The sequence below is a fragment of the Sphaerodactylus townsendi genome, linkage group LG07, assembly GCF_021028975.2.
Source record: "Sphaerodactylus townsendi isolate TG3544 linkage group LG07, MPM_Stown_v2.3, whole genome shotgun sequence".
NCBI classification, from domain to species: Eukaryota; Metazoa; Chordata; class Lepidosauria; order Squamata; family Sphaerodactylidae; genus Sphaerodactylus; species Sphaerodactylus townsendi.
In genome coordinates this window covers 121,636,750-121,652,211 of record NC_059431.1, presented here as the reverse complement: position 1 = coordinate 121,652,211, position 15,462 = coordinate 121,636,750, and the positions used below count along the sequence as shown (strand labels likewise).

The 15,462-nt window shown below is 49.9% G+C and overlaps 1 protein-coding gene across 1 annotated transcript in view; it reads left to right on the top strand.

The window, feature by feature from the left end:
• CCDC180 (coiled-coil domain containing 180) overlaps positions 1-15,462 on the top strand; it is a 98,612-nt gene that overhangs the window by 49,962 nt on the left and 33,188 nt on the right. Inside the window, exons 20-27 of the mRNA XM_048504458.1 lie at positions 732-907; positions 3,879-4,059; positions 4,350-4,496; positions 9,565-9,709; positions 9,807-9,923; positions 10,402-10,500; positions 11,483-11,575; positions 15,128-15,318. Of these exons, the coding sequence (XP_048360415.1) occupies positions 732-907; positions 3,879-4,059; positions 4,350-4,496; positions 9,565-9,709; positions 9,807-9,923; positions 10,402-10,500; positions 11,483-11,575; positions 15,128-15,318 (1,149 nt within the window). The remainder of the gene's footprint in view (positions 1-731; positions 908-3,878; positions 4,060-4,349; positions 4,497-9,564; positions 9,710-9,806; positions 9,924-10,401; positions 10,501-11,482; positions 11,576-15,127; positions 15,319-15,462) is intronic.

Below are 15,462 nucleotides of genomic sequence, written 5' to 3'. Positions count from 1 at the left end.
ATGCTTGTGTCTACCTTGCATTCACTGTCTTAAACGATTACAGACGAAGGCACGTGGAAACGGGGCTTTGTTCTAATCGCCCGTCCCTAGGCAGTTCTTAGAATACTCGCGGAAACGTGGATCCATCCTTTCAAACTAAAAGGAGCAGCAGTGGCGTAGGAGTTTAAGAGCTCATGTATCTAATCTGGAGTAACCGGGTTTGATTCCCAGCTCTGCCACCTGAGTTGTGGAGGCTTATCTGGGGAATTCAGATTAGCCTGTACACTCCCACACATGCCAGCTGGGTGACCTTGGGCTAGTCACAGCTTCTCGGAGCTCTCTCAGCCCCACCTACCTCACAGAGTGTTTGTTGTGAGGGGGGAAGGGCAAGGAGATTGTCAGCCCCTTTGAGTCTCCTGCAGGAGAGAAAGGGGGGATATAAATCCAAACTCGAAATCCGCCGACAGTGGGGAATCCTGCGTGGCTGCCGTGTGTCTAGGAACAAGGGGGTAGAGGCTGCAGTGGGGAGCATGAATCCTTGCTCAAAAGCTCCAGATTCTTTTCAAACCTGGTTGAATCTGGCTTAATTTTTCCAGGGAGGAATCGACCTTTGGTATACATAGGTCCCTTCACTTGTGGGTAACATGACATCACCAGAGAACCATGAACGATGGAGACGTTCAGTACTTGAATAGCCTTTTGTCCCTGTAAGCAGGTCAATGGTTCCTCTTTTCTCTCCTTGCTACTCATAGAATCCGGCTGCAGTTCTTCGAACACCTGGAGAAGTGGTTTGCTCAGACCTCGTCTGCCTCGTGGGCTGTGATGGCCTCCAAGAAGGAGGAGCTGAATTCGGAGCTGCTGCTGCGCATTCACTTGCATGAACCAAGGCGGGGGCGCATCGAGAAGGATGTTTTCCAAGTCAGGACAGGTACTTGTCTCTTCATGGCTGTGTTGGAAAAAGGAGAGGGAATCCACCCATTCTTCCTCCCTACAGTTAGTCCCTTAAGCGTCATCTCTGAATTCTTTGTTCTGCATTAACCGCTGGAGATTGGGATGCTTCGGTCCCCAGCAGGGTGCCCTGAAACTGCCAAAATGTCCTGCCCATTGATTTCGCTTCCCTGACTGTGGGGGTGACAGGGTGGTTCATGAGAGACGAGACCATCCCATGGCCAGGGCAACTTTGTCCCTGCAGCCAGACACATCCGTAGTATGGCCCTGTTGGTCCCCGGCCCTGCTTTGCTGAGTTTAAAGAGGATTACATTACAGTTGGTAGCAAGTATGGGGGGCTGCGGGGGGGGGGAGGGGAGAGAATGCTTACTGGGAGTCCAGGCAGAACAAGTCAGGTGCAAGGTCTAGGTGAAGCAGCTGTAGTGTAGGTCAGGTAAACCAGTCTAGTCCAGGATTGTCAATTCCAAAAAATAGCAGTCTATGAGCAGGAGTGGCAAGTCAACAGGCTTTCTACAGAGTTGCTCCTGCAACGCTACCTTTCCCACAGCTGTCTTCCTTCCTGCCTGCCTAGTCCTGCTCCTGGGAAGACTCCGGGTGTCCTCTGCGGTGCCTCATGCTGCGACTTTTCAAGTGTCACTGCTGATGGCCATGGAGGGGTGAGCTGCGTGAGCTCTCAGGCGTGGCCTCTGCGAGCCCGCTGTCCTCCTGCTCTCGGCTTGTCTGTGGCTCATCTTTGTCCCCCTCCAAGGCTTCTGGCTGCTCTTGGACTTTGACCAGCTGGGTCCTTCTGCCACTTCTCTTCCACTGAAGATTCCTGGCAGACTGGACCTGGGCCCATCACACCTGGCCCCAGCCTCTGCCCCCTGGAACTCACTGTCCTGAAAGGGCAAGGAAGAAAACCCGGAACAGGTTGGAGGCAGGGTGAAGAATGGAGTCTGGTGACAGGCATACACTGCTTGCTGTATTGTTGCCCGTACAGCAGATTCGCTGGGTCCCACCACCGCCAGGACTCCCCTGGTAGAAGACACAGCAAGTAGTCTACCGGATGTTGACCTGCAGGGCCGCATGCTCTGGAGCTGTGCCCAGTGCACCTTTGCAGGTTGGCAACATGTCGGTGTTGCTCCAGTCCTCCACCAGACTTAGCATTCACGTACCTTCTGGGAATTTAGATTCAAACCCAGTAATATTTTGGAGAGCAAGAAAACTTTTGGGGTGTTAGCTTTCAAGATCCAGAACACCCTTTGTCTGATGGAGGGAGAGAACCAGTGTGGTGTAGCGGTTAAGAGGGTGGACACCAGGATTTGTTCCCTGTTCTTCCACATAAGTGGTAGATTCCAATTCCGGTGAACTGGATTTGTTTCCCTGCTCCTACACATGAAGTCTGCTGGGCGAGTTCTCTCAGAACTCTCTCAGCCCCACCTACCTCACAAGGTGTCCATTGTGGGGAGGGGAAGGGAAGGCAATTCTAAGTCACTTTGAGACTCCTTATGGTTGAGAAAAGTGGGGTATAAATCCCAACCCTTCTTTGGTATCCCAAATATTTTGTTGGTCTCAGAGGTATTACAGGACTCAGGTCTAGCTGTTCTACTATAGACCAACCCCTGAACCTATCCTGTGGGAACATAGTTAATCCAGAATGCAGCGGCGCAACTTCTTATGGGTAGTTCATCTCGAGATCACATCTTGCCCGTGCTGCGCCGCCTGCACTGGCTTCCACTAGAATTCCGATTTATCTTCAAGGTGTTGGTTTTAACCTTTAAGGCACTCCGCGGCCTGGGGCCTTTGTATCTTAAGGACCGCCTGGCCCCATATGTCCATGTTTGACCTCTGCGTTTGGCGGGGGCCAATTTGCTGGTGGTCCCGGGCCCCTCCATGATACTGGCCTCTACCCGGGCCAGGACCTTTAGCATCCTGGCCCCAACCTGGTGGAACACTCTCCTCCTAGCCATCTGGGCCCTGTGGGATCTAGAAAAGTTCCGCAGGGCCTGCAAGATAGTTATTCTGCCGGGCCTTTGGGGAGATTGGCCGTTGAAAGTGCCATCCCCTGTGCCCCATATTCCACCTTGGGGGCTTGGCCATATTATGCTGACCGCCTGATGAGTTTGTCATTGTTTATGTTATCATCTGATTTCAAGAAGAAGAAGAGTTTGGATTTATATTCCCCCTTTCTCTCCTGCAGGAGACTAAAAGGGGCTGACAATCTCCTTGCCCTTCCCCCCTCACAACAAACATCCTGTGAGGTAGGTGGGGCTGAGATAGCTGCAAGAAGCTGTGACTAGCCCAAGGTCACCCAGCTGGCGTGTGTGGGAGTGTACAGGCTAATCTGAATTCCCCAGATAAGCCTCCACAGCTCAGGCGGCAGAGCAGGGAATCAAACCCGGTTCCTCCAGATTAGAATGCACCTGCTCTTAACCTCCTACGCCACTGCTGCTCCCAGAATTGGAGGTTGATGGTTTTATTGATTGTACGTTGCCCAGAGCCCTTTGGGGATGGGACGGTATATTATATCTGATATATAAATAAATACATAAATAAACCTGCTTCTCCAAGGGCTGATGTGAAGGGAAAGACCGTGAAATGGTTGTCTCCTTCAGTGTCCGGGTGACCATTCCACAACCAAATCCTCTTCCGGGCAGGGCCTCAGGAGCCTGGAGCAGAAAATGTCCTGCCTCTTTTAACAGAGGCTTACTGTGTGGGGATGATCAGGTGACCCTTCTCATGACATGGAGAGTAACAACCTCACCAGGTAAAGAACACCCCTTCTGCCTCTGTTCCAGGGGCAGAACAATTTTTTCTCCTCCAGGCTGTTAGCATGTCTATCCAGTTGGTGTTATGAAGAAGAATTCCGGGGGGGGGGGGGGGGGGGGGTGTACATATCCCGGAGCTTCTCAAACAACAGGAAGGGCAACACCTGAAGCCTCCTCTCTCCTCTCTCCCCTCTTCCTTCCTAGCGGAGCTGCAGTTTCACAATGACCGCCTGGTGCGCCATTGTGCCGGGGTGGTCGAGGCGCTGAACCAAGAGAAAGCTGCCTTTCAGAAGCTTCAAGAAGGCCAAAACACGCTCAGCAAGAACTTCCAGAGGAAAATTCAAGACATGGAGACCACCTTCCTGACAGAGAGCAGGGCAGAAAAGTCAGTGAGGCTCCACAGGGGCTCACAGGACCTGGGACTGTCCCAGGAACTTTCCATTGGGAAAAGGGCTGGCCTCACACAGATGTATTTAGGAACATGGGGGGGGGGGCGGGGGTGAAGGGGGCGGTGCACTTAGCTACTTCTCCCTTCTGCTCTTGCAGCAAGACGCATAACCTTGTCTTTAAGGGGGAGTCACTCCCGGGGGGAGTTTTCTTTGCAGGCTTCTGAGTGGGGGTTGGAGATGGTTTGTGCAGCCCGTTCTTTTCTTGTCCTCCCCACCTTATCTGCAGGCTGGTGGCGCTCAGCAGCAATTTGCACTGTGAGCTGCTTGACCATGTGGAAGTGATGCAGGTCTCCCTGCGGAGCTACAGGCAGTACTTGGAGGAGGCTCTTGGGAAACTTCGGGAGGCAAACATGGACTTCCTGAAAGCCTGCAGGTACTTTGGACTCTGTGGAAGGCGTGGCTCTCCTGAGGTCCATTTTCTTCTGTCTGCCCTTTCCTGATTTCATCCGTCCTCTTGGCTCCGGGATGTCTCACTCTCGAGGAAGTTGCTTTCCAGGAAGCATCTTCAGCCTTCACGTATCTGGCCCTGACTCCATCCTCCTCGCCAGCTGAGGTCAGGGCCTGGCAGTACCCGGGCAGTTCCACCAGGCCTTTGGTTGAGGCAGCCGTGGATCTGAGATACCCTTCTGGCCCCCTAAGTTTTGTCTTCCCCTCCACCCCATCCTAATAGTTAGGATTGAATGTACAATGGGGTGGGGCTGGTCATTAGAATCTAGGCTGCCGGAGAGTCCCTTGCAGTGGCATATCTAGAGGGGGCAGATGACCCAGGGGGTGTATTTTGGCCACCTGCTCCCTCCTGTCTCACCCCCTACTCAGGCCCCACCTGAACACCCCCCCATCCCTGGAAGGGGTGTTTGGGTGGGGGCTGGGCAAGGGAGGGCACATTTTCTACCAGTCTGCCACTGGCCCCTTGGATATCTATCTTAGTTACCATCTTTATGCATTGTTTTATTTTACAATTTTTAACTATATATTATTTTTTGGAATCTGTTTTTATGACCGATGTATTGGAAATCATGTATGTAAGCCACCCTGAGCCCGGCTTAGACTCGGGGAGGGCAGGGTATTAAATAAATATACATGAAAATATGCTTGTTCCAGACCCAATCTGTTTGTGACCTAACTTGCGTTCGCTGCAGTCATACAGCAGCTGCAAGGAATTTTAGAATCCCTCAGGAACACAACTGTATGGGGGTTAGAGTGCCTCCCCCCCCATGCCAGCTCCCCAGCTGAAACACTAGGAGAAGAAATCCTTTGCCCATCTTTGGAATTGCATGTGGACAGACAGAGTACTCCACACTGCGCTCCAAAAGAAGGCCGATTGCTCCCCCAGCCTCCAGCCACATTGTGTAGAACAAGTTATGCAGCTTATACTCTTCATATGCAAGCAGGCTTCTTGAGAAATTTTTTTGTACATCATGAAGCAACTTTTAGTGCATCACAGATAAGAATTTTCATCTGAGCCACCATTTGTTTAATGGAGTTTTATCCTGCCCTTCTGCCAGGGAGCTTGGGGAGGTATACCTTAGTTTTCCCTCCTCCATTTTATCCTAACAACAACCGTGTGAGCAGGGTTAGGCTGAAAGATAATGACTGTCCAAAAGAAAATGGCAGTCCCAAAGTATCGTGGCAGAGCGAGGAATTGAATCTGGGTCTCCCGGGCCATAGTCTAATATGTTCACCCTTTCAACGCTCTGACTGACAAGGCAGAAAGACCAGGGGGCCCCTTTTGGCAGGGGCAGTAGGTGAGCAGTTGTACATGATAAATCACCAGTCTGAAAAGAGGGAAGACAGAGGGGGACAGGCAGTGGTGGGATCCAAACATTTTAATAACAGGTCCCGATGGTGGTGGGATTCAAACAGTGGCGCCGCCGCACACACGCGCCTCCAGTCCCTATTGGGCAGGGAGGTTGCTTTAGTAACCCCTTCTCGGTACTCAGAAAAAATTAGTAACCACTTCTAGAGAAGTGGTGAGAACTGGTTGGATCCCACCTCTGGGGACAGGATCATATTTCTGCTTCCTCTGCCTTTCTCCAGCTCTACCGCCCAGCACTGTCAGGCGGAGGTCTGCTGCTGCATTCTCTCTTGCTGGAACTGCACTGTAGAATACCAGGGGCCTAGACCACCATGTTGTGGGGCTGTGAGGAGGCACTGCTCCAGGCCCAAATGTACTAATCTATATTAAATTATTTCAAGCTGGAATGGTTTATATTTCCAAAAGCCACCTGCCATCAATGATGAATCCCGTGGGTTTAAACACATACTCCCCCCCCCCCCACTTGTAATTGTTTGAAATTCAGACAAAGAAAGGACTCTGTAAGAGGAGAGCAGGCTGGTCAACAGGCCCTCCCAAGGGGATGGGTCGTCCTGGAGAGCCAAGCCAGCAAGGTCGGCCGGCAGATTTCATACAGCAGCTCCACTCCCTGGAGAAGACTTGGATGCTGGGTGTAGTCAGGCACCCCTAGCTGCCACTGGCATCTTGCTGTAGCTCCTGTGAGCAGCCGGTGGGGCTCCGGGCAAAGCGGATGAGACACTTTCAGAAGACTCTGATGACAGCACATGTCTCCATTCTGTTTGAAACCCCCTGGTTCTCTGGTTTTTTCTCCTTAGCCGGAAGAAAATCTGGTTGTGGGAGGCATCTATTGGTTGGTTCTGAGAAGGTCACAGTAGCTGCCTGTCCTCCAGAACTGCTTTGCAGATTTAAAACGAGAAATTCTGGCTTTGTTTTCGTACGAGGCAGGATGCCTGTTGTGCCAAATACATGTGGTACATACAGCTGTGATTTTTTTAAAAAAGGAACCAACAGTTAACCCCTGAGGAGGAGAGCAAGAGTGGGATCTGGTCCGGGGCTTGGCCTCCTGTGTCGGGAGCCTCCTCTGACTGCTCTGCTGTGTCTGGTGCAGGAGCCTCCTGCAGTGACAAGCGGTGACCTCTCTGGGATTTCTTTTTAAATACCAAATCAGACAGGGAAGTAGCTGTTGGCGTTTACTGCCCAGAGAAGCAGCGAATGCACTGACTGAAAGGGCAAGAGATACATGTTTATTAGGAGTACATTTAGGATAGGGAAGAGGGAGAGAGAGCAAGCTGCTATCTTACTAGCTAGGAAGAGTCTCTGGGAAGAAGCAGGATATTAGTATCAGTCTAAGAAAGTCAAGAGGTGGCACAAAAGGATGGAGAGTCACTACCTTTTCAGCCCTCTCTAGCTGACCACTTACCTGCCTCCGGCTAGGTCCTCTTCTCCATTCCTCTGCGCATAAGACATGCCTACTACATCCAACAGTGTGTCAGTTTTGATGCTTGTCTGGATGAGCAGAGATGGTGCCCTCTGTCTGAGAAGGGGGCATGCGAGAGGAAGCCAAGTCGCAATGTGGAGTGTGTGATTGTCTGCCAGAGTTGTTGTTATATCCCTGAACTAGATGGTTCAGCCTCACCCAATTTTATCAGATCTCAGAAACAGAGCAGCCCTGGTGAGTACTTGGAGGGGAGACCCCCGAGGAAGCCCAGGGCCATGACGCAGAGGCGGGCGATGGCAAGCCACCTCTTTTCATCTCCGGCCTGGGAAACCCCATGAAGGGCTGCTGTAGGTCGGCTGCAACTTGACTTGGCTTCCCTCCACCACCATCATAATTATTGTAAGTTATGGAAAAGCAGGTCATAAACTCAGCCAGCCAGGTGTGGTGATGAAGGAGAACTGGGTTTGATTCCCCACTCCTCCGCATGAACGGCAGACTTTTATCTGGAGAATTGGGTTTGATTTTCCACATTGGGCTTTTTCGCACACACAGTTTGTTCTGGAATAAATATATGTGGTCGTCACGGATTGTGCTATTTGTTTGCACACACTTGAGCCGCAATGTGCTTCGACCCCTAATCTGTCGCCCATTTGAACCTTTACCTCAGATTTTTCCTGTCGCTCGATGCTTGTGCAACTTTTTGGGATAAAATGGATTCCCTCCACATTCCAGTGCCTATGTGCAAAACGCAACGCGAATGAGCAACTTTTAAGAATCACGCCCCCATGGTGATGCAATTTCTCCCAGCCAGTCGGAAGGTGCCAGACAATTGCTGATATGCACACAGATTTTTAAGTTTCGTTTCCATCTTACTTGCCTCCCCCAGTTCATGGCGGTCGGTCATGCATAAGATTGCTCTGCTCATCAACTTATCTGGTGACGAAATGTAAAATGTGTATAATAACAGAGAGCTCCAGAGCTCAATAACTCAGCCACACTTTGGGGAAAGTAGGGGGGGATTTACTCTTCTGTCTTTTCAGCATCAGCGGTCAGCCACACTTTGGGGCTACTGGGGTGAGAAGCGGAATCAAAACAAGCGAGAAACGCCTTTCCTTCCCTGGGCTGGCGCTCTTTCCCGCGGCCTGGTGGCGGTGGGGTGCATGCGGCTGGGCTGGAGGGGGAGAGGCAGAGCTTGCTTGCTGCTCCGCCGCCGCCTAACAATGGGGCTGCACTAAGCCGCCATGGTGCTGGTGGGAGCAGCAGCGGGGAAAGTAGCAACAGCCTCCACCAGCTTCCTGCTGGGACCTGCTCTTCCTCCTACTCCCTCGGCGATGCCAAACCAGAAGAGCAACAAGGGCAAGAAGAACAAGCATGCCAACAGCAGCGGGGACGAGCAAGAAAATGGAGCCCTGGCAGCGGCAGCTGGGGCAGCAGCGGGCACCATAGGAGCCCTGGACGCGGTGGCCGCTGTGGGAGGGAGTGGGCCCATGGTAGCCGCAGGAGGCGATGGAAGTGCAGGCAGAGCGGCGGCTGCAATGGGCTCAGCTTCGGACGAAGCCAGGAACGTTAAGGCAGAGGGGAAGGGGAGGGGAGGGCCTGGCCGAGTAGGACAGGGTAGCCAATAGGAAGAGTGGAGTGTTGTCATCTCATTGCTACATCACAGCGTGAGCACTTGATGACGGGGCCAAGCGTCACAAACAACACACCCAGGGGTGGCACAGCAGCTAATCAGGACTTCTGTTTGTATTGCATTCCACGGCAATGCAAACCACAGGGGATTGTGGAGCAAGAAGAAGATCCATATCAACCAAGTGATGTGTGAATGATGTCGAGTGACAAAACTGAAACAAAAAGGTCAGGATGTCGATGCGGATTGCATTAATTCCAGAGCAAACCTTGTGTGCGAAAAAGCCCTTTGTGTGTACAAAGCCTGCTGGGTGACCTTGGGCCAATCACAGTTCTCTCAGAACTCTCTGAGCCCCACCTGCATCACAAAGCATCTGTTGTAAGGAGCAGAAGGGAAGGAGCTTGTTAGCTGCTTTGAGCCTCCTTGAAAGGCAGAGCGCGTAAACTAGAGAATACGGTGCATGTAGCTCTACCCCCTTCCTTCAATGGTTCTTCTTAAATGTTGATGTTTTGCCGGTAAATTTCAAAAATGTAGATGATCCAACCAAACCATAAGCGAGTCTCTGTGCTTTTCATTTTCAGATTATTCTCAGACGGGGGTAACTTTTCCCCAGAAGAGCTGGATCACTTTGTGAAACGCCTGCAAAAGGAAAATGGGCGCATCGACTTTGTGGAAGGCTTGATCATGATTGACATGGAGAAAATGGAGTCAGGCCACTTAGAACAGGTGAGCAGCGTCTCGGCTCTCCATTGCAAGTGCGGGTGAGTTGGGCTGGGAGAAGCAAGAGAAAATGTCTGTGATTTCCCCTCCCCTCCCCTGCCAGGCTACAGAGATTATCAACAAGTACGAAAGCAGGTTTCATTACCTGGCCGTAGACCGAGTCTTCATGCAGAAAATCCAGCGTTTTTTGACGAACCTGCAAGTGAAAATCAAGTTGGAGGTACTAATTTGGGGGGGGGGGGGAGGGGGAGCACAACTTAGCTCTTGATCTCAGTTGCCACAATCTAGGGGTGCTTTTGAGTCTCAGGTTCAAAGGTACAGGTGCACATTCCCATGCAAGGTCCCACACCACATGCCTTTTTGTGTGAATAGTTGCTGTGGTTGTGAGGTAGTTGCTGACTGACCCATGCAAATGCTTCCCTTCCCCTACACTGATCCGCAAGGCTGAAAGAAGCCCCACAGCAGCTGGCAGGGGTGGTGGTGGAGATAAGGGGCCTTATCAGGGAGCCCCCTTTCCCCTGCCCGCCTGCTGATTCCATCCAGCAAGTCCCTTTGTTCACGTTAGCCTGCGGAGGTTTGTTGCATCAGTATGCATTTGCAAGTATACTTTGGATGTTCTGCCTGGCATCAGGCAAGGCAGCCTTCCTCCATGTATATTCCGTGGTCTGTTGGTTTCTCTTCCATTTTCTCTTCTTCAGGTGGCAAAATCAAATTTCCAGGCTCAGACGTTAAACTCTCATTTGGAGAAGCTCGCCAGCCGGATTGATGCCTGTGCTTATCCCAATGTGGACAAGGAAGTGAGTTCCTGTTCTGGCCAGGCACTGCGGGAGAAGACATGCAGTCCTGGAGCATCTTCCATGTTGGGGTTGCTTCCACCCAGTCATTTCTCCCTCTCACAGAAGGCAGGCTGCTGTGGGATTTCCTGAGGGTGGCCACAGGATGTCAGCCTTATTCTAAGCCTAATTCGTGGTGTTCTGCGGCTGTCCCCTTTAACCAGGAGATAAAATGGTTTAAATGGGGAAATGTGGGTGAGTTTGGTTTGGATTGTATCACCTTGGGACAATGGGAGCGGAGTCTGTGGCAGCTCACTGCTGATTGCACAGAATCCCACCAGCCCTTGAAATAACTTTTTTACCATTTCCCTACTAAGACATGCCGAGGAAAAGTGGGGTTTTCCAGGCTGCAGGGGTTTCATTTATCTTGTTTATTTATTATTAGATTTCTAAGCCGCCCATTCCCACTAAGGCCTCAGGGCAGCGCACAACCAATAGAGCAGTATTAAAATACAATTAAAACGTAAAACCATGATCACAACTCCTGAGGCTGTTTTAAATGGGGAAAAGGGGAGAGACAGGAGCCCCTCCATCCCTGCTCAATCAGTGTTTCTGAATGGGGGATTTGCAGCTGGCAAGTCCCTGTGATGGTCATGTTGTCGATGAGATGGGCAGTGTGGACTTTGGTCGTGGAAGCTCCCAGGTGACTCTGGGCCAGCCGTTATGTCTTTCAGCTTTACTAGATTGTGAGGATAAACAGCCAAAGGGAACAATTGTGCAAGCCTGGGTCTCCATCAGAGAGAAAAGCAGGGTATAAATATCCAGATAAATAAATGTTTGAGAAGAATTGGAGAGGGAGGGCTGTGAGCTTCATGCCTTGCACGTGGGGCTTCTTGGGGGCAGGTGGCCCCCTGGGGGAAGGAGGATGCTGCACAAGGCGATCTGTGAGTGAGAAAAGGACACGGAGTCCTGAGGACACCTGATCCCCTTTGTTTTTCCTTTCCAGTCCATCACTTCCGACGAACTGTATATGTTTGCCATGACTGTCATGGAGGAACTGAAGAAGAGAAGCCAGTATCTCCACTGCTTGTTGGGACCGGTAAATGCCCTTTCTCTGTCATAATGCTGGCACTGTTATCCACGTAGCACCTTGGGTCAGCTCTGTACTTCCCAGAACAGCAAAAGCAAAAATTGAAACAGAAACAGATCAGCCCCAAGAAGCTGTCAGTCTCAATAGTGTCTGAAAGGGAGATCGCAGCGGACATGAAGAAAGGCCGAGGCGAAAGAGGTGGTGTCTAGGACTGTACAGCCAATATGCTCAGGGTTAGCCCATGTGGCCTGTCCACTGAACAGTTTAGACACTAACAGGCAAAGCCCAAACCTCGCGAGGCAAAAGCTCCCCCCTCTTTGCCCTCTACTGTTATTCTCAACCATCGTTGCAGTCCTTTGTGCATTTTCTAAAACTGACGCACCCTCGCTTGTCCCTGGGCCGCAGAGCCACAGGACCAAAGTGGTGCATGGCCGAAGAGGGGGGTCTCCTCTGGTCACATACTGTGGCGAAACAGGCTTGCTTTTGGCTGGCAGGCCCTATTTCGCGCACTGCACACCCCCAGGAGTTGCCAACTTTTCCTGGGGAGGGCTAGCTTTCTCTTTGGGTATGCTGCCACCACCTGACAGTTTGAGGACTGCCTGCTGGGGAAGATCAGGATTTCCCAGCTTCCTTTCCAACTGTGTGAGGCCCCTGCCTCAGTTTCCCCCTTGGTTCCCCTCTCCTGGGTTCCAAAGGGTAGATTGGAGGTCCTGGAGGAAAAGCTGCTCAGCCTTCCTCTCTCTCTCCTGTTTAAATAGCGTGTCCAAGACAGTGGGGCATACGTGGTACAGAGAACTGTCCTCCACATCCAAGGTTTAAAAAGTATTTATTAAAAAGAAAATGATTGCTAGTATGTTTTATCATAGCACGAGATGGAGCAAGGGTTTCAAAGCAAAGGAGATAAAACACAGATCCCCTTCCCCTGTCACTTCTACATACCCTAGCTAGTGGATGGTGGAAAGCAGGGTAGGTCCTTAAAGCTTAGAATGTTGCAATTTGCAAAGAGCTCACATTACCTGGCACGTGGTCCAGAAAATGGCTGCCGCCTTCCCAGTTCAGGCAAGAGCTCTGCTTTCCTCCAGAGAGACCTCGCTTCTCTCTTCCCCTCAATGTATCAGATCCCAGACCCCTCCCTCCTCTGACCAGGTCAGGCTGGGTCAAGATATCATTTCCCCCTAGGCCGGGTGGTACTTCCTGATATTGATCTGGGATTTCGAAGTCCTCCAGATCTATGGTACCTAGTTGGAGAAGGGGAGGAGGAAAGAAAAAGAAAAGGGAGGGGGAAGGAGCCATTTCTCCACACATACCAAAGTGTGGGGGTGGGAGGTTGTTGAATTCTCCCTCCGGCTACTTCCTCCTCTGCTGAACTCACCACCCACTGTTTTAAAAAATAATCCTGAAGAGGGCCAGTGGGCCAAGAGAGGGGAAGGTCTGGCCCTCCTTCACATCAGCACCCTGTTCGCTTCCCAAATGGTTTCCCCTGGAAGGGCTCCTTTCCCCCTGTCTGCAAACCAGGCACCCTCCAACCCCCTCATTGAAAGGGGGAGGGGGGATGAAGCAGCATCTTCTAAAGTTCTCCCTGGTGTGTGTGTGTGTGGGGGGGATTTCCTTTCAGTGTTTTTTTTGTTTTTGGTTGATCTCACCTGTTGACTTAGAAATGAAATGAACTTGCTCCATTTGCTCCAGATTAGAAGGATTTCCTGTGACTGAGGCATTAGGGCATGATTGGCAGGTTGTATTGCAAGTTGCAAGAGGAAATAACTCTTTGTGGAAGACCTGGGTACCAGTCTAAGCAACTCTTCAACATTAAAAAAAAAAAAGCTTTATAACTGCTATTTGTACTCTGGAATCCTGACACTATGTTATTGTATCAATTTTGACTGCTGAGGAAGGCCACTTGGCCCAAACATACCTGTTAAGGTAAAAAAAGTGTCCTTGTAAGTGTGATTTTGTGTGCATGAAACAGGCTATTGTGGGCCTGTTTCTGTTTATGTGTGTAGATTATTTCAGTGCTTCGTAAATATGCACGTGGCTCTGACATGTAGAAGTTGTGTGTTTAGTGGCCCTTTAAACATTTTCTTGACCTTCTAGGAGGTCCTTGGGCAGAAAGCAAGATGATAATTATATCAAAACCAGCAAAAGATCCTACTCTTACAAACTCCTATAGACCTACTAGTCTTTGGACATAAACTATAAAATCTTAACCTCAATTCTTGCAACTTGTTTGAAAAAATATATAAGTAGATCAAACAGGTTTTATTCCACAGAGTTTTATAACAACTAACGTACGTAAAATTTCAAATTTATTAGATATAGTTAAGCATGATAAGCTAGAATCAGCCTTCATCTTTTTAGATGCCGAAAAGATTTTTGCTAGAGTAGAATGTTGCTCTATTTGCTATTATTAGATGAATTTAAAAAAATTGGTATAAAAGCATTGGAGATACCTTAGATTACCTGAAATGGAAATTCATATTTATGCAGGATACCAATTTTGCCATAAGCCTTTTGTATAGGGAAAATCTATTGAAAATGGTATATAATGGTCTCTCTCCTTTAAGATTAGTGAAAATTAACAAAACAAATGAAAATAGTGTACCTAAAGCAGATCCCCCCCCCCCCCCCATATATGGTGGAAATGTGCTGGAGCTTCATCATTCCGGTCATAAGTAGTAAAAACTTTATCAATTGGTTTAAGAAAATAAATTCCATTTACACCAGAAACCCTCTTATTAAACTATTTACCAAACTTCCCCAAAGACCAAAGGATAATTGTTCTCATGGTTATTGCCACAAGATTGATTTTTGCCAGAAATTGGAATCAAAAAGTTGCTCCCAACCGACATGACTAGGATAGGTAAAATAAAAGATATTTATATTTTGGTAAAGTTAAAAAAACCCTCGATGCTTAAAAATTAGATAATTTATGGTCAAATACAATACAGAGAAAGGGAATGGTTATTTTGTTACATCGAGTTGGGGTTTCTTTAGATGGGGTCATTTAGGGGTGGCTTATAATCATTTGTTTTTATCGCATGTTGTGTGCAGATTTTTTATTGATTTTATGACATTTGGGTCTGTATTTGTAAATGAAAAAAAGGGGGGGGGACGAAACACACACATTGTTAAATTAGTTTAACAGACCAAGCCTTAATGAGAAGCCTGGGTGTTCAAAAACATTTTGGGCTGGCACCGAAAAGAGAGCAGCCCGGGCACCAGGCAAGCCTCAAGGGGAAGGGCATCCCACAAGCAAGTTGCCACCCCAGTGCAAACGTTGTCTCCGGTTGCCAGCCATCTCCCCTCTGAAGGCAGGGGCACAGAGACCCTGGGGTGTAGATCTTGACTGGTAGCCTGGATAATAGAGTAGCTACATGAGATGATAACTGCATTAATCCTCCATGTTCATGGACTGAACCTTGGACCATCCCTAGAGGAGATGGCCTCCATGCCCTGCTTGAGGGCTTTCCAGAGTCACCTAGCCAACCAGATGCTTCCCTCCGTGGCTCTTTGCCAGGCTCCAGCAGGGCCCTTCCTGCATTGTGTGTTTTGCCCCGTGCGTAGGGTTTTGCGGTTCTTCAGCCAGAAGCCCTTACTCAAAGTTCTACTGAACACTCAAGCCACTCGACCAGTTTCCAGCAGGACAGCAAGGCAGCCGTGATGGGTGTCGAATACACGTCGTTGATGACTCCGAGCAAGATGGGAAAGACCGCCTTTGATGACGCCGCAATCAGTGTGGTCAAGCATCTGATTGGGTAAGCAAATGCCGGCAGGGCAATCCAGGATCTTACATGGGGCAGGCACTGGGAGTGCCGGTTAAGCTAGCCCCAAGCTGAGGGAGCCGGGTGAGAGACAGGTTCATGAGCAGCTGGCTAGGCTTGGTTTTTGAAGGGGCTGTG